The following is a 17896-nucleotide window of genomic DNA, read 5'->3' as shown; positions in this document are numbered from 1 at the left end:
AAGCATTTCGCCCGAGTTTTGAACGAGCTGGTGCTCAAAATCACGGGTTGTCTCCCTTTGAGTGCACAGAGAACGCATTCTGCGATCAACAGCACACGCGCTCAACGATTGGATCGATAATCACCGAAGTGTGCGGGTACAGGAGGGATCGGGGAAAGCTTGCCTCGAACGCGTACAATTTAACTAGGCCGCCAGCGGCATAGACGGCAACGAACGAGCTCGTGTCTTAGCATGAGCGCGGTGACACGCAACACCGAACTATCTCGGAGAGCTGCTGCTAAGGGGGTGCTAGCGCCGAACGCCCAAAATTATGCTCAGTTCTGCTCAAGGAAATAAAAGATGTCATCTGAATTCCCATCTTCACCCTGTACGCACACAATTAAGAGAGCCGTAAAACTAATTCGTGTGGCGCAGACCGAGCATGACGGCACACACTATACGCGACACTTACCCGACCCAAACGCGTTACACGCCGACTGGGAATTTCCCAGCAAAAATCTCCTCCGCTCGCATAGTCACCTGATCACACATCGTGCCCACATTTCGCCACCCCTGGCAGGCTTGAACCAATCGAACTCGGGAGCTCCTCTCCACATTGCCGCCACTGCTGGCGGCTCATATCAATTTAAATTAGAGTAATTAAATTCTGGGATTATACGTGTCAAGACCACGATATGATAGTGAGGCATGCCGCAGTGAATGGTACAGATTAATTTTTACCACCTGTAGTTCATTAACTTGCACCCCAATGCATGGCACACAAGCATTTTTGCATTCCGCCCACACAATATATGCGGCTGCCGCGGCCTGGTTTTGACACCGCGCACCCAGGCTTAGCAGGACAACTCCAAGGCCACTACGCCACCATGGCGGGTCCCGTATCAAGTTACTTAAGGGGATTCCTCCAACTGTGCGCATCAGTATTGTCAGGGACCCAGCCGCGCTCTTCCGTATGGCGTGTGTCCCAGCAAACGTTACTCAAGCTGTTCAAAGAAAAGAAGGATTTAAAAAGTACGGTACACGATACAATTGAAAGACCTGCGGTTTTCGGTCGTCAGCGTTCTGAGCACTGAACACCCAAGTTCTGAATATTGTATATTGCACCGTGTTTTTTAAATAATGTTTTTTTTTTCGTTGAACAGCTTGTTTAACGTTAGCTGGGACACCCTATAGAGAGGTCGCAAGAACGCGGTTGAAGAGTTGTTACGAAATAAGAGGTCTAGGCCAGGGTATTCGCATACCTGCCAACCTGGGGACCTCGAAATTCGGGAGATTCGCCGAATAGAGGGATGGGAGGCGGGAAGAAAACTGCGTTCTTTTTTTTTTTTCTGGGCCACAGCAACGTCAGGAACAACTCTGAATGGCTGCCAGTACAATTATTAGATGTATCGGAGATCACGGTGCTCGTACTGTGACCGGAGACGGCGCAGCGCGACGATGTCCCTTTCCACTTTTAGTATGCTTTGCCGCATAACATAACTGTATAACGGCGAAGCTGAAATAATAAAGAAAAGATCATTACGCAACGCATATTAGACTTTTTCCTCGTGCGCACTCAACAAATCCCAATCCTCTCTCTGAAGCGAACTGAATTAGGCTTGCAATACCACTGCTGTACACTATAACCATACCAACACTGCCTACACACAAATGGCTTGGACTTAAATCGGACCGGCTAGCGATCTATGCGGCAATGCGGCATCATTTCTTTCCCCGCATAGAAAGGGGGGGGGGCGGGGGGGGGGGGGGCGGTGTTGGATCCGTTTTCCGAGAGATGTATGACATGTCTGTAAAGTCGTTTTGATCGAAAATCGAGAGCATGGAGGACAAATCGGGTGAGTTGGCAGGTATGGTAATGCTGCTGGGGGGTTCTCGATAAAAAAGACGCGCGGGCGAAAGTAGTTTAGACGCCGCCGCTTCCCCTAGCCGCGAAAGGACAGCACGTGGCGCACCTCCTGTTCTTCTTCCAGAAGTAGACGAGGAGACCCAACAGGAGCACGCCGAGGCCGACGCCGATGGCGATGATGATCTGCAGCTGTCGCGGTATCACCGAGCAGGGCTGCGTGCGCGTCATGGTGTCCGCTGCGCTCCCGCGCGGGATGCAGCCCTGGGGCGAGATGTAGTGCAGCTTCTGCACTCCGCTCACGCACTCGCCTTTCACCACCTGCGCCGAAATGGGGCAATACGTCATGCGTCACGGCTTGCACTGGTGCAGATCGGGAGGAATGAGCTTGCGCCGAACAAGGACCTTGCAGAGCGCTCCTAACAAGGAAGCGACAATTAATGATGCAACAAGGAACAGTCCTGCTAGACGTAAACCAGACGTATGAACTAAGTATACCCGTGGGCTAGTTAGTGCATGATATAGTGTGGACTTCAGGGCAATAATCAGGATCGACAGAGATACACACGCGCGCGGGCCGTCCTGCGTGTCTATCTCTTTCTTTAATTGTGGTCGCGGTATTTTTTCGGTGAAGTCTATAGTACGTTATTTGAATATTTTACGAACTGCACGGCAGCAGCGACAGTGATAAGAAAAAAAGAAACGTATCAGATGCAGTGGATTATTGATATTAGATATGTATGAAAGTATGCGTGCGTGCGTGGTATTTAAGTTGTTTTTACGCAGAATTCATAAAACTGTTCAGAAGGTAAGTGGAACAACAGTGCACCTTTACTGCAAGTTTGATGGTACATAATATATATATATATATATATATATATATATATATATATATATATATATATATATATATATATATATATATATATATATATATATATATATATATGGAGAGAGAGACATCGACTTCAATGCTGACGCTCAGAAGAGTGTTGTTGTCTTTTTCGAAGTCTGGCTACTGTTGTGAGAAAGCAATTGCAATTAAGCTTGGTCGTGTTGTATTCCTTGAATCATACAGATGTCATCGATACCCTGGACTGTTTAACGAAATCTGAAGAATCGGCTTTCCGCAGACTTCGGGAAATGAAAGTAAGGGAAGCTAAACAACAGACCTCATAATTGTAATATGCACTAACATTACATATATCTACTAAGTTTTCGGCATCGTGCATGAGAAGGTAAAGATTTTATTCATTTTTAGTCTATGACCAGACGTTAACTGTATGACTGCAGTTTATAACAGCGCTGTTTCGATGTGTCAAATGGACAAGCTTCAACGCGGCTGAAAGGACGTTCTATGGACACTCGCCTGGTAGTCGTCCGGCTTGCAGATGCGGCAGGCTAGCGCCGTCCGCCACAGGAAGTGGAAGGTACAGCCGTCGCACGTCCCGTCGGGACACGACGTGGGCAGCGACACGGTGCCGTTGGCGCCCGCGTTCTTGTCACAGCGCATCGTGATGGTGGTGGCTCGGCCCTTGAGGCACGCCTGCGTCGGCCTGCGAGAGCGAGCTACACTCACTCCGCGCAGTGTCTGGCAATGTCCAGTAATGAAGGAGCTCGCTGACTACATAGCTAGAATGAAATGACGTCTCGAGATCCTTACCTTTCCCTCGTTCACAAGGGAACGCCGGCGGGGCAGAAGGCAGAAGTAGCCGCCTCGAGCGCATGACCCATAGTGTGACGCATAAACTGAACTAAGAGCATTCTGCCTAGATCGCTTTCCATTATGAACAAGAGATCCGTACGGATCTCGAAACGTCATTTCTACTACGGTCAGTGACCTCTTTAATTCCTAACAACGATGTTGTCTGACCATACGGCATTCCTTAGAACTCTCTACCACATTAGTCTTCGAGAATGTGACTTCTTATAAACTTCACTCGTCACTCGGATATTACATATCTAGGCGGATGCAACTTTATCATCGTATTTAGCCGTTTCTAATGCGCACCGTACTGTAAAGTACAGCTACTTATGCAATACCAGCCCCTGCAAGCACTTGTATTTGCAGAAAAAAATTCCCACTCATCCGGGGCACAAGAAACCGGGACCATGCACTGTGAACTTCAGCGCGCTTTGACAAGAATTGTGCTATGTGTCTTTTCTTCGCGATCCCGCGCACAAGAACCTAGATTGTCAGCCAATAGAAGGCTTGTACTAAGAGTTGATACTCCTTTTAAGATTTCGGTTCGGCTTCATCCTCAGCCTTGCGTTGTTGTTGTTTAGTTGCCGTACTGATCTAACAAGAGTAATGACAGAACGGAAAAGCATCACGACGGTTGCTACTCACGTGGCAGAGTAATAGAAGAAATGCACGTCGGGTTTCTGGCCAGGACCTGCAAGGTCATCGCAGAGACATGAGCGTCGTGAAACGAGCGCTGTTTGTTCATATACATTCATAATGAAGGTGCAGACCACAAGACGAGAACGATGACAAGACAGAATATAGGACTGTCGCTCACTCATGCACTACTGAGCTTATTTGGGAAATGATGTGATGTACAGCGTACATGACGATGAGCAAAACGAGAACTTGGTGAAAGCAGGAGCCAACGTTACAACAAGTGGACTTTTCTTCAAGGTGGTTGAAGAAGACAAGTCATTGACGAAGACAAGCCCACTTGTCGAAACGTTGGCTCCTGCTTTCACCAAGTTCTCGTTTTGCTCATCGTCTTGAATTTCCATCTCCTGCCTTCCCCGTGTACAGCGTACATGTCAGAATAACACCCGGTAGAAAGCAAAACCAATAGCATCCTTATTCTAACGCAGCCATCTAATACTATAGGTTCAGCAGAGCACGCATGCATGACCACACTGTAGAATTAAATTCAGTTCCCAGACAAATATTGCACCTGTTTGCCCGAGAGCGTGACGGATGAGTGTCTGATCAAGGCAAGGATCAATGATGAGTGTCTGATGCACACATTACATCGCGCAATGTGGTACGTTATATGCCGCGTGTCATTCTGACATGTATATACAGCAGATGATTTTCTTAATAAACTTCAGTTGTTAGTGATTGCTCGTCCTGTCATCTATCGTTTCATCGTTCCTATTTTGCGCTCTGTACTTTCACTATGCACGGAAACCAACTCGGCGAACCTGATGTACTGTGGTACATACACGCTGCAAAACAACACAAAAGGAAGCGCCTAACGCGGGGTGGTTTGATTCTGAAGCCTGCTACGAATGCGGTCAAAACGTGAAATCAAAACTCTAGTATGGCTCGAGACAAGCTGAACCAAATACGAGAACATGGGCCCATAGCATTGGCGCTTTCAAGATGCGCGCCGACTTGCAGTTTTCCCAGCAGGAAAATCGACCCCGCGATGTAAAAGATTTTGGCTGCAACGTTAACAATATTACAAACAAATATGAGCTCTCCAAAGAAATAACATTAAAAATAATATCAGACAGAACATACTTCTGCCGCATACGCGATTGGTCTAGCATGCTTAACGGATTAAAAGCGGTGTATCTGTTGGCGACGAGATGACAATTATAACCGCCGCTATACAACAATCACTAAGCACCGATCACTGGTCGACAAGGAAAAGATTGGAAACTTCAATTATTCGTACCTGTGGAAAAAAGAAAAGAAGAATCGTGGTCACAGAAAGACGAAGGGGTGACTTGTAACGACATTCATCGGCAGCTTTGAGTGGATTTTAGAGTTCCTAAGGTGGTCCCGGTATGGAATGCAGGCGCTAAGAAATTATGTAAATGACTGAAGTTTACGCGCATTCCAAAGCAAATATTTTTTTCTCGAGATAATGGTATAACAGACGCGTATAACGCAGGTTATTCCTTTACCGAGCAAACGTATAGGCAAGATCAAGCAATATGGGGTCCCTTCCTCTTTTAGTGGCGCTGGCGCGCTTACCTGGGAGGAACTCCTTGAGGACGTCAATGTCATTGTACGATGGCCTGGTAGTGATACCGATCAGCTCGTCTCCCAGGCTTCAAAGAGGAAGGAAGGGAAGATAAAAAAACCGAAGAGAGACGTTTAGAGCAGGCGCACAGAAAAGATGTTCGCGCTCATTTACTTCATGATGTGGCTGTACAGCGCGAATAAGAGCGTGGGCACAGGCGAAGAAAAGACAGACGAGCGCTTTTTCCGTCTCGACGGTCCTGTCTTTTCTGCATCTATGTCCATGTTCTTTTTCGCGCTGTACTGTAACTACACCATGAAGTAATATAAGCTCGCCCAAGCTTCCAAGCTTCTAGGCTCATTCGCACCGGTGATCGTGCAGCGAGCGGCCGACCCAAAAAACAGTAGCTTTTCGACCAAAGCGACCATTCGCGGCCACATATATATGTGACCGGTCGCCTTGCGGCCAACTTGGTCGCGCGGTCTCTGCGATTCGCCTGCAGTGTGAATGAGCCCTCGCTCCGGAAACACCTTGAAACACTCGCGAACGCAGGCACACCTAACGTGGTTGTGCAGCGACGATTTGCAAGGAGTCCAGTATACGAGGCAGAGTCGCGACTCACCTCACAGACTGGATGGCCAGCGGCGAGCCAATGTCGGCTTGCTGCGAAGGCACGATTGTCGATCTGCACATCTGGGACTTGACGCTGTCGCCGGAGAACTCGTCCTGCATCTGCAGTGGACAAACAAGATTGTGCAGAAACCATCGGCGACGGTTGTCGTGGCCGAACGCTTCTAGAAAAGCTATTCGCTTTGTTGCTAAATAAATTATGCGCTCGAAGGCGTACATTTGTTGCAATGAGGACGTCTAGGTAGCGTTTGTTGTTTCGCTGCGCAATTTCGTAGGGAACAGAACCGCTAACCAGCACATATCTGTAGCGGTGCCTGAGCGCTCTCCAGCAGATAGGGAAAGAGGGAGAAGAGGGGCGCTGTCCTTCCCGAGCGCTCCACCACAGCATCTGAACCTTGACACGCCCAAACGCTCTCGCGCGACAGCACGTTCCGAAGCACTCGGTTATTCGCTTGCATGCACAACGGTATACGTGTTACAAAGGCACGTCTTCAACAGTGCCAGGTTGCGCCGTCGCACTGTCGCGCACATCGCCCCATCTTCCTAGCTTGCGGAATTGCCCTGGGCGCTTGACGGAATTTGACGAAATGTTTAATTTACCGACGAAAATGCCACGTCTCAAACGAGCCTGTGAGAACACGAGTCTGTGAGAACTACGCTTCGCATCGAAGGTCTTCTAATTTGACATTTACTGTTGGAGACGAAGGCACCCCGCAATTCAGTTGCGCAAGAGTAAGCGCCCTTTGTGTAGGCGGTGAAAGTCCGAGCGCCAACAACGAAAACTGGCGGAAAAGAGAAAAGAAAGCTGTTAGCTTAAAAAAATGAAAGAAAGAAAAATAAAGAAACAACTATAGATCGCACCGGTGAATCAGGGGACGTGAAAGACAAAAATGTGCGGTTGTCAGAGTGGAGTGGCTATTTTCGTTTGTTATTGTTTGTTTCATAAAACTATATTTTGTTTTATCTTTGACAAATCGCTGTAATGAGATACGTAAAAGTGAGAGCGAGAAAAGTAAGAAGAAACCACCGCCACTAATACAGCGCGCGCTGAACGGCGACGTGTATCAAGTTAACAGTTCAGGCAAAGACAAAGAAAACAACACGAAGAGCGTCGACTTCCAGCTGCTTTATTTTTGCCAGATCGACGTTATAGTAGTCAAAAAAGAACCGAGTAGAAAAAAAAGTGATGCATGAGTCCTTGTATCTGCTTTTTCTGACATCATAGCACTGCGGAAACCGGCAAGGTGGAGAGAAGTAATTAATGAAGAGAAAATCGGACATCCACCCGTTCGTAGCAATTTCGCCCTACCACCTGGTTAGTTCAGATGGTAGAGCGGCTGCCAGGGAAAGGCGGTGGTCCCGGGTTCGAGTCCGGGACCACGACGAATTTTTCTTCAACTGCGAGGCTTTGCTTTCGAGAAACCTGTATGCGTTTCCTTTGTAGCAATTACTATGAACGGGTGGATGTCTGATTTTCCCTTCCTTAATCTGCTTTTTCTGCTTGCTTCTTTCGTGACTTCTATATATATATATATATATGTAACGTCGATCTGGGAGTGAAATAACGAAGTTGGAAGTTGTCGTTTTCTTTGTTCATCGTCTCTTCGTTTGTTGCCACAAGTTACCAGCTAGCATAAACCCACTCTTGGCAACATATACGCCAATATGCGTAGCGCAAATTGGCATCCCTTTATGAAAACATGGTCGTTCTTTCATGATTGTTATTTTCTTTCGCGACTCGCCTGTGTGTCGGCAATGCCGGCATGACCATAAAGGTTGAGGAGTAAGGAAACACTTCCGTGCCGCCCTGCTACCGGGATTAGGTGCGGCGAAGACAACGACGCGTGACAGGGACGCAGTGGCGACAATCCAAGGCGTGAAAGATGCCGGCAAATAATTATGTCACGCGGTTGGGAGGAGACGGCGCCAGAAGGGCTTACGTGGTACGTGACGTTGTTCCGTGACGTTGTTCCGTGACGTTTTATTTCTTTTCGAGAAACCTGTATGCGTTTCCTTTGTAGCAATTACTATGAACGGGTGGATGTCTGATTTTCCCTTCCTTAATCTGCTTTTTCTGCTTGCTGCTTTCGTGACTTCTATATATATATATATATATATATATATATATATATATATATATATATATATATATATATATATATATATATATATATATATATATATATATGTGTGTAACGTCGATCTGGGAGTGAAATAACGAAGTTGGAAGTTGTCGTTTTCTTTGTTCATCGTCTCTTCGTTTGTTGCCACAAGTTACCAGCTAGCATAAACCCACTCTTGGCAACATATACGCCAATATGCGTAGCGCAAATTGGCATCCCTTTATGAAAACATGGTCGTTCTTTCATGATTGTTATTTTCTTTCGCGACTCGCCTGTGTGTCGGCAATGCCGGCATGACCATAAAGGTTGAGGAGTAAGGAAACACTTCCGTGCCGCCCTGCTACCGGGATTAGGTGCGGCGAAGACAACGACGCGTGACAGGGACGCAGTGGCGACAATCCAAGGCGTGAAAGATGCCGGCAAATAATTATGTCACGCGGTTGGGAGGAGACGGCGCGAGAAGGGCTTACGTGGTACGTGACGTTGTTCCCACACACCGCCACCGGTTTTCCTTCGTTGCCGCAGAGGCTGATGTTGAACACGTGGTAGTACTGAGTTCCGCTCGCCGTGAATAGCTTGCGGCCTCGGACTTCCAGGTACCTGTTGCAACATAGCACGTCGGCACACATGACTCGCATTCACAAACGTGTTGGCAGAATTATGCTCGTCTAGCTTAGAATCTAACGAATGAAAAAGCAGTAAGAGAAATGGCTACTCAGCCTATAGCCGAGCACCTCTACGCGTATATGCAGTAGAATGTATACTTCAATGATATGACCACAAGTTCACACAAATTTCATGTTGATACAAATTTTATAGCGTCACGGCTATGTTTGCGCCCGCTATATAGTCCCTAGCATGCTTGCTCAAAGGTCGATTGCCGTGAGATGGTCATGTTGCATACATGGTAACATAGGGTTTTCACGCGCATGCGCATCCGATAATAATGTACGCATACTCGCTTTTCCCTCCTATAAGATATTCGTTGCCAGTCGCAACGCTCTCGGTGACTCATTTTCTTGCATCTTCTCTCCTCGGTCGTGCTGTTCCGAAAATGAAATCAAAGCTAGCCCAACTTTCCACGTTATAACAACTTATCACGTATCAGTTAACTTCCCTCAATGCTTGCCTATAGAAAAGAGGAATTGGGCCGCCAGTTCGCTAGACATAGACAGGTTCTTGGTGCAACAAGCTCCTCTGCCCGCTTCGCTTCGTCTTTTCCTTCACCCGCTCTTTCGCCTCCGGCGATTCAGTTCACACTGGCGCGTGCAAGGTACGCCACACGGGCAACTCACGACGGCAGCGTGTGGAAGTCGAACTCGTCCCCCTGCTGCAGGTAGACGCGGCAGTCGCTGTAGCAGGCCTGCCCGTTCTCGCTGCGCAGCCCTGGCCCGCAGGACTTGCACGAGGAGACGCCGTACGGCAGCCTCTCGGTCACGTACGTGTTGGGCGGACACTGCTTGCACACCAGGTTCTCGCGGTCCTCGATGTACTGGCCCGGACCGCACGGGATGCACCTGGATGCGCGACGCGAACGTGCCAACGAGTGTTCGGTACACATCGAGAGCAGAGCCAAGGCGTTCGGGGAAAAATTGATGCTTTTCTTTACTTTGCTGTCTTTCTTTCTTTTTTATGTTTGTCTTTTACGCGTATTTAGATTACCGAGTAGTATACAAAAAGAGGTCCCAGAATTATAATGCTGAAATGGGGCCGCTTGTGAGTTAATACATGAAACGTATACACGAGTATTACAGGAGCGTACAAGCAGTCGTAGTAACAATATAATCTATAGCAAAAATAAATAAATAATAATAATAATAATAATCGAGAATACAAATACAGAGAAGTGATATGTGAGGACGTATTACCTATATTGTACATTAAACGAGAACATGAAAAGAAAGAAAAAGAGATGACACACGTTTAGCATAAACAGGGAGCGCGTTTCATTGCTTCGAACTAGAAAAGCCGACAGTCTGATGACCGCAGTTGCTATGAGTTATAGGCAACAATACGTTATAATTTTAAAAAAATATTGTATTATTTGGGTTGACAAGATGATCCACTACGTAAATCTTCAAAGCAAAGCTTTCACGACACAGAAATCCAGAATCGCTCGTGCTTATTCTTATTTCATGTTTACCCTTTTCTAAGTTCAACGGACAAGAAAGGTGACCATACTACTTCTTATTTGACATGTTCAGCTCTAGGTTGGCTATTGTTATTCGACAGGTGCGATCACGCCTACTCCAGACACCACACAATCGCCGTGGTTTTCGATGTATGCGAACAGCTTCTCTGGATCACAAGCAAACCTAATGCTTGCATAATTAGTCAGAGAAGGGTGAAGCGATAAAGTTAGCGGAGGGTAGGTAAGTTTTAGGAGGTCGTAGGTCGCAAGAAAGTGAGCAGGAGCAAGCGATCGCCTGAGTAATTGATGTTTTTCGCACTTTGCTGTTCATTAGCAAAGGAACCACTTAGAATTGCTGCAAGACTATTTCTATTATCGCACTGCACTAGTAGCTCATTGATTTCTCAAAATAAGTTATCACTGTAATTCAGCACTCGAGAACGGCAAGAGACTGCGACCAATTCAACTGGGGTCTCGACAGGACTGTGCGCGCACTGCGCATGCGTCGTCGCCTCACCCTTTGGCCTCGCTCCCTTCCGGGCAAGGGATGCATTTCTCGGCTCCGCCGCGGATGGTGTTGGTCACGTGGATGTCGTAGATGATGGCCGAGTCCTCGGTCTGCTGTCGGCGCCGGTTGCTGCGCGGCGCGGCCGGGTCATTGGCCGAGCGTTGGAAGGCCCAGCTGAAAGTGTAGCTGTCGTTCTGCTGCACGTAGTACCTGCGTCAACGACAGAATGGAGACGCCAACTATATCAACTACGGTTAGTCTCAGAATGTACTCTCGGTTATACTTTGCCTTCAGAAGCACCTCTTAAAAATAACTTTTAGAAATAGTTCATTTATGGAAACACAGTTTGCTCTATATCACATGACGTGCCGTGTAGCTACAAAGTTCTAACAAGATAGCGAGCTTCACGAGTTGGTGTAGATGTCTTATAAGACGCCCAAGCGCTTGAGAAATCTGCTTGATGCATACACTGACTGTTAAAAAATAAAACAAGAAGAGAACATTACCCGATAATGACGCCGCGCAGACGTCTATGTTCTCTTTTCTCTAGCACAATTCGTGCATATTACTACTTCGCAAGCCAGATGCAATCATGAATGCCATCAATGAATCATGATGCAATCATGAATCCTGGCCACGGCGGCCGCATTTCGATGGGGGCGAAATGCGAAAACACCCGTGTGCTTAGATTTAGGTGCACGTTAAAGAACCCCAGGTGGTCGAAATTTCCGGAGTCCTCCACTACGGCGTGCCTCATAATCAGAAAGTGGTTTTGGCACGTAAAACCCCATAATTTAATCATGAATGCCAGAAGATGTACACAACACGTTTTGTGTGTAATTATTTTCGTTCACAATTCTGATTTCCAATTCTCGTCTTGGCGTGTGCAATCATGCAAGTAGCGCTTGAAGCATTTGAGTTATTTCTTTTTTCTTGCGAAAAGGGGATTGATAGCACTCACGTGTAGTGTTGCTTCTCCTGTCTGCCAGTCCAAGATTTCACGACTGACACGCCTTGCCTTGTGTTAGACTGAAACGCAAGCAAGAACATGTTTTTTTTTTCGCTTACTGCAATGGTGAAGCTCTAAAAAAGCAAGCGCGCGTCTCTATTACGTTACATTTCTACTCGTAATGCAGCAGCACAATTATTGACAAAAATCGCCAGTCATGCACTTTCAACCGTCAGGGGCCAGCAACTGAAGTACTACATTACGAAACTTCGAAAGCTGTAGTAGTCGATGTGTCAACATCTCCAAAGGTTAGTTTCTATGGATGCCTGCGCGCTTTTCTGAAAGCGCAAGAGCGGCGACGCCATTATAGATACTTGTAGCTGACACTCTGGCTTCACTGCGAGAATACGCTTTATGAGGTGAAACACGCCGCATGTAATAGATTGCTCATTCTGAAACATGCGTGATAAAAATGCCGTTAACACGTTCCTTTTTTTTTTTTAATTCCACACTTTTAGATTAAACTTTTCGGTGGCAGAGCCCTGCACGTGTGTGTGTTCACCAGCGTTTGCATCTTCTCAAAAGTACCAACGTTTGCTTTTTCACATATCGCGTTATCTGGTGCACCTGAAATGTTCATATTCAGCTTGCTGTTGAGTGCACAATCAAAAACTTTCACACGTGGCTGAGACTGCTACAGAACTAACGCCTCAAAATCATATTTGTAGTTTAAAATAGTGTTAAGTGGTGCTTTCGCGAGGCAAGCAAGAAGTTCTGTGAATTCCCTTACGGACATGAATACGAGCTCGCACTGCCCGGAGCAGTCGAGCTCGAAGGTGAAGCTGACGGTGCCGTACGCTGTGGTACGGCCGCCGAAGAACACGTCGCGGCGTCGGAAACCTCCGACGTCCAGCGACAGGATCAGGTAGGCGTCCTCGCCATGCCCTTGGCCGCTCTGCACGTAGCTGCCGGCCGCCTTCCAGGCCGTCGCGTTGCGACAGCCCCAGCCTGCACGCACGCGCGGCTTCGTTGTTCAAGGAGTTTCGTTATACCGATATGTTGCCGCAAACACCCCTCAACACGTTGTTGCTGAGGCGAGACGTAAAATTTTGGAATTATAGATAGAACCATACAAAGTACAATATGGCAGCCAGGCAGAATCAATTCACACAGGAAAGCAGAGATCGTTCGGAGAAATTTTAAAAAATAAAACAACATGAAAAGAAGCATAGTGATGTCTAGTGTTTGTGAGAAACACTAGCAATAAGATGATTGCTAGGCAAGGGGTTGGTTCGGTATATGAAAGCTACGGTGTCACTACTTCCGAACATATGAACTGACCTCTTACAAAAAGAGAGGTACCGAAATATAGGTCCCTCTGCACCTAAATAAACCCATACTTCAGTTCATGCTCAAAACTCAACTTTCATGTTAGGAAACGTAACTTAGAAGACATTTCCAGATTTGCTTATTCTCGTTTTGGTACACTGTAGCGCCCAAAGGCTCTTGGACTGTTCGAGAAACCTTGTGTTAACTAACATCCCCGTATCGCGCATCGGGGGAAAGTAATGATTCAACAGCACCCTTACAAACAATAATCTCAACACGCATACAGTTTTCAGTTAAAAAAGAAAAAAATACGTGAGGCACTGAAGACGGAGATCCAATAAAAAAAGGAAGTTTCGCAAGATCACATATTATTGATCGACCACAAACAAATGGGATACTTTTGGCAGCCCACACTAAGGGGCATGAAAATACGCGCAGCGTGTGCAGTATTGGTAGGGTTAAGGTAAGGAACACACAGAGTGAAAATATTTCAAGGCAATAAATTACACTAAGGCTCGATGGTTTGTCAGTGCGAACAACGGATCTTTAGGGACGAGAATAGACACTTCATAAAGACAAAAATAACCAATTTTATGGCGCTACCCACTACCTTGTCTCAAAGGGGCGCTCATAAAATCGATCCACTCATCGATATCCGCCAAGTAGGCAGCTCACCTTGCAGGCTCATGCAGCGCGACGCCATGTTGCTTGGGAGCTCTTGCCACGTTTTCAGGAAGAAACCGTAGTTTGGCACTGTTGATGCGGGGCAGTCTTGGCACTCTGTGATCCAGGAGGGAATCCAAAATTGAGAGAAATGCCACAGGGACGTATGATGTAGATGTATTTATTCTTGAGAAGGGTAGAAATTCGATCTTGTGGGTACGACATGCTGCAAGTGAAGCGTAAAAAAGAGAAAAAGACGGGGGGCACAACACTTGCGCTGTGTTTTTATGCGTTCTGTCCCTGTTCTTCTTGTTTTTCTGCGCTTCACTCGCAGTGTGCATTTATTCTTCGCTTAGATGAGCGAGCTAGGCGGGAGCACTCGTGCTTGGGGCCAGCTTTAGACACAAGCATCGATAAGCACACTGGACGAGCACGAGTAGATAGCAAACGCGCCCGTTCTGCAGTTCTGCAGCTCTACGCTGCGGTCCTACGCGTGACTTCTTTAGATTTTTTAGCTTCTGTTCATGCCAACAGAACACGTCGAGAAAGGGTAATGCAATGGTATCGCTGAACGTGTGCACGAAAGTAGGCCTTAAAAAGCATATAGTTGTTACTCTCTGATTTAGTGTGCATTGCACAAGACTGTGCATTTATTTTCCCACCTAACTATTCGCCGCGGTGGATATAGCGTTCACTGCTGCAAACGAAGTCGCGGTATTTATTTCCGGCTTTGGCAGATTCCTAAGGGGGGAGGGGGTTAATGCAAAAACGTTCGTGTACTACGTTTTTAGTGAACGTTTTAAAATCTCAGGGGGGCCAAAATTAACCCAAAGCCAACGACTACGCTCTAGAGACGGAAACTTGTGTAAAAGTGCATATTCGCGTAAATTAGAGGCAACCGGCGCTCTTTGCCTTAAGTAACGGCAATAATCCGCACGAGTTTGAGTATATAGATTTTCTCTCATGAGGCCAAAAGTTAAAATTTAAAGGAGCGAAACACAGGTATATAACTGCCGAGTCACGCGTGAACAAAATTAACAACATGTAACAGTGTGTGTAACATGACGCCAGGCCCTGAAGCTACGTACATAGCGTCTCTACAAATTTCGTTAACACCGACTCTACCTTTAAACGTTCAAACCTGCGCGGCTGTTACGATGACTAGTTGTAAAAGAGCGATGGTAACCTATGTTGGTTCTCATTGCCTAATTGTGACTTCTAGACTTGGAACGCCGTTACTCGTTATTTCTGAAGTCAAGGGGTGGTTTATGAAAACTCATCTGGTCGGTATTTATCATAGCCCAAGGTAAGCTGGACGCCGACCGCAAGCATAAGTAATAACGAGACGCTTCGTCACCCGTGCGAGAGCCTTGTTCACCGTGCAAGACATTTCGCTGTGGCTCTCGTGCGGGTGCCGATACGTCTCGTTATTTGTACTTGTGGCCGGCGTCAATCTCTATCGTCGACCTACTATTTCACCCTCCCTCGACGCATCGCACCCGCGTACTCTCTCTCCCTCACCCTTGTATCCGTCCGAGTAGTTGCCGGGCGGGCAGTAGTCGCACATGTGCCGGTTCCCGTGGTGCATGCCCGGGTTGCAGGGCGGGCAGGGCACCGTCATGCCGGACACCGGCAGGTGCACCGAGTCCGGGTGGTGCGGGTCGCACACCTTGGGCGACACCCAGTCGTACGACACCGTCGTCATGTTGCTGCGGTGGTCGCACGGGCTGCGCATCTCGAAGTAGTCGTCCGGCGTGCACGGCGGACGCTTGCCGCACTGCGACGAGCCGGGCACTGCGAAACGCGCCGCGGTCAGGCCCGGGCGATATATACGCCGCACAACGAAACACTCTCTTCGCGGTGGTATTCTACACGGCGAGAGAAAGTCACGCAAGTGGCACGTAACGACGGAAGGAGTAGGGCTAATAAATAAATACGCACGAGAGATGTCGAGGAATGCACTGCCCTGCCTGTCTCTCACATCTATCAATACACGCACAGGCAGCGAGCGGAACGTGCAAAACAACTTAAAAGCACACAATACAAGCGCTTGCCTTATCCACTCGCAATATGTTGCAAGTATTGATTCTTAAACATTCGCAAGAGGTTAGCTGAAAACGGGAACAAAGAAACATTTTTCGTTGTTGTGAGAGCTTGCCGTGATAGGTGTAGCAGCAATAGACTCTATTCGAACGCTCACTGTGAAACACGGGTCTGGTAGCGAAAACAAGCCCCGGCAAAGTTCACCGGTCCTCACTACTGCCGGCCCGACAAGAACACATACAGAAATCTCGCGCCTCGCTGTGGGCACTCTAATGGAAGTCTCCCCGTTATAGGATAACACAACGTAAAAAAACCCGCCCCATTCTTCTTGTTTCCTGTAGTTATCGTAGCCGTACCTCTCTAAATAACGCAAAATGCAATAGAAAGCAGAAAGGGGCACATCAGTCCGGTTGAGATGTTTCGACAAGAGTACTTTCTTCTTCAACGGTTCGTCAATAAACAGCTTTTGCCACTAAAGCGCACGCGTATACAGACATTCCTGCACGCGCCAAGAAACTCTCGGTCACCAAAGCAAAACCGAACAGTTATGATTCATATGAAAGTGCCCCAATATTTCTTTTTCTAGATACGCCCAGAGAAAGATCAAAGTCGAGGTTGGCATCAACCGGGTACAGCAGCTTTGCGATCGCTTTTCACAAGGATATTGCCGAACAGCTTTTTCAATCTGCTGTACGGCTTCTTCAGCGTACGTATTCATATAGTATATTCAACGGCGCGCATAGAGCTTGGCGCCTGCAGCTCTATGACTTTCACCACGCTGCACGGTTTTGGACTAGACAGAGTGTATCTAACGTGCCTGCCGGTTAACGCGACGTCACGCTTCGCGACGAGAAAGACCCGAGCTTTCAATTTGCCGATAACGGCGCGCCGCGGTAATGCGCGCTCTGAGAGCACCTGGTCGTTTCCATGACGACAGCGAGCACGCTCGCCTTCACCGCGTTCGGTGCCCGCAGCGAACGGCACGCTTCACGCCGCACTTTCTGCCGCGCCGTCCCGCCAATGGACAGCTGTGATAAGTCATGCGTTGCCGCCCATGCTTTCTTTCTTTCTTTTTTTTTTTGCTGTTTTGTGCCATGCTATTTCTGTCTGCCCCGGCCGCCGAGCAGTTGACGCGTCTTTCTCTTCGTTCGCGCGTCTCTGTACAAAGGTAGCGTGCACTGCACCGCCATCGGGCACAAGCTGCAATCTCCAACTAAGCCTACAGGGTGCAGGTGACGCTGTCAGACGTCATGCCCATGTCAACTAAATTCGTCGTACGCGCACCCTTCACCATTCCTCGAACTCTATTTGTCACCAAATCGTACCCGTTTAACTTCGTAGAAAATGCACCTATTGTTGTCACTTTATCATTGCAATTTGAAAACCTTGCGACGTCGATGGTTGGTTCTGAGTCCCGTGGACATTGCCTCCTTGAAGACTTGTCATTGTGAATAAGTAAAGCATGCGGATTGTGTGCTCAGAAATGTCGTTAACAAGTCTACTCCCCTTGGTGTATCACGGTCTAAGGATTTCTAAAACTGGTTGGTGTCAAAATGCCCATAGAAGATACTCAAAAAAGAAACATAAGATCGTAGCATAACATCTTAAAGAAACCACCTGCTTCCAGAGGCAAACAAAGAACCAGCCTGCTCGGTTTTCTTGTTACTCTTGGTATGAAAAATATACGTTGATATGTTCGATTCACTTAACCTATATAACTTGGCTGAATTTCGCATCGTTTGCCA

At 47.4% G+C, this 17896-nt stretch overlaps 1 protein-coding gene across 2 annotated transcripts in view; it reads right to left on the bottom strand.

The window, feature by feature from the left end:
- The window catches only part of LOC135915280 (endosome/lysosome-associated apoptosis and autophagy regulator family member 2-like), a 53439-nt gene that overhangs the window by 3389 nt on the left and 32154 nt on the right, over positions 1-17896 (bottom strand). For both annotated transcript variants that reach the window (XM_065448304.1, XM_065448305.1), the window contains exons 8-19: positions 15630-15902; positions 14121-14225; positions 12907-13124; positions 12129-12196; positions 11177-11377; positions 9824-10045; positions 8999-9128; positions 6398-6507; positions 5787-5863; positions 4194-4239; positions 3213-3399; positions 1953-2164 (exon numbers count right to left, since the gene is read on the bottom strand). In XM_065448304.1, the coding sequence (XP_065304376.1) occupies positions 1953-2164; positions 3213-3399; positions 4194-4239; positions 5787-5863; positions 6398-6507; positions 8999-9128; positions 9824-10045; positions 11177-11377; positions 12129-12196; positions 12907-13124; positions 14121-14225; positions 15630-15902 (1849 nt within the window). The remainder of the gene's footprint in view (positions 1-1952; positions 2165-3212; positions 3400-4193; positions 4240-5786; positions 5864-6397; positions 6508-8998; positions 9129-9823; positions 10046-11176; positions 11378-12128; positions 12197-12906; positions 13125-14120; positions 14226-15629; positions 15903-17896) is intronic.

Source organism: Dermacentor albipictus, chromosome 5, assembly GCF_038994185.2.
Source record: "Dermacentor albipictus isolate Rhodes 1998 colony chromosome 5, USDA_Dalb.pri_finalv2, whole genome shotgun sequence".
NCBI lineage: Eukaryota > Metazoa > Arthropoda > Arachnida > Ixodida > Ixodidae > Dermacentor > Dermacentor albipictus.
This window is presented reverse-complemented; position numbering and strand designations above follow the sequence as displayed.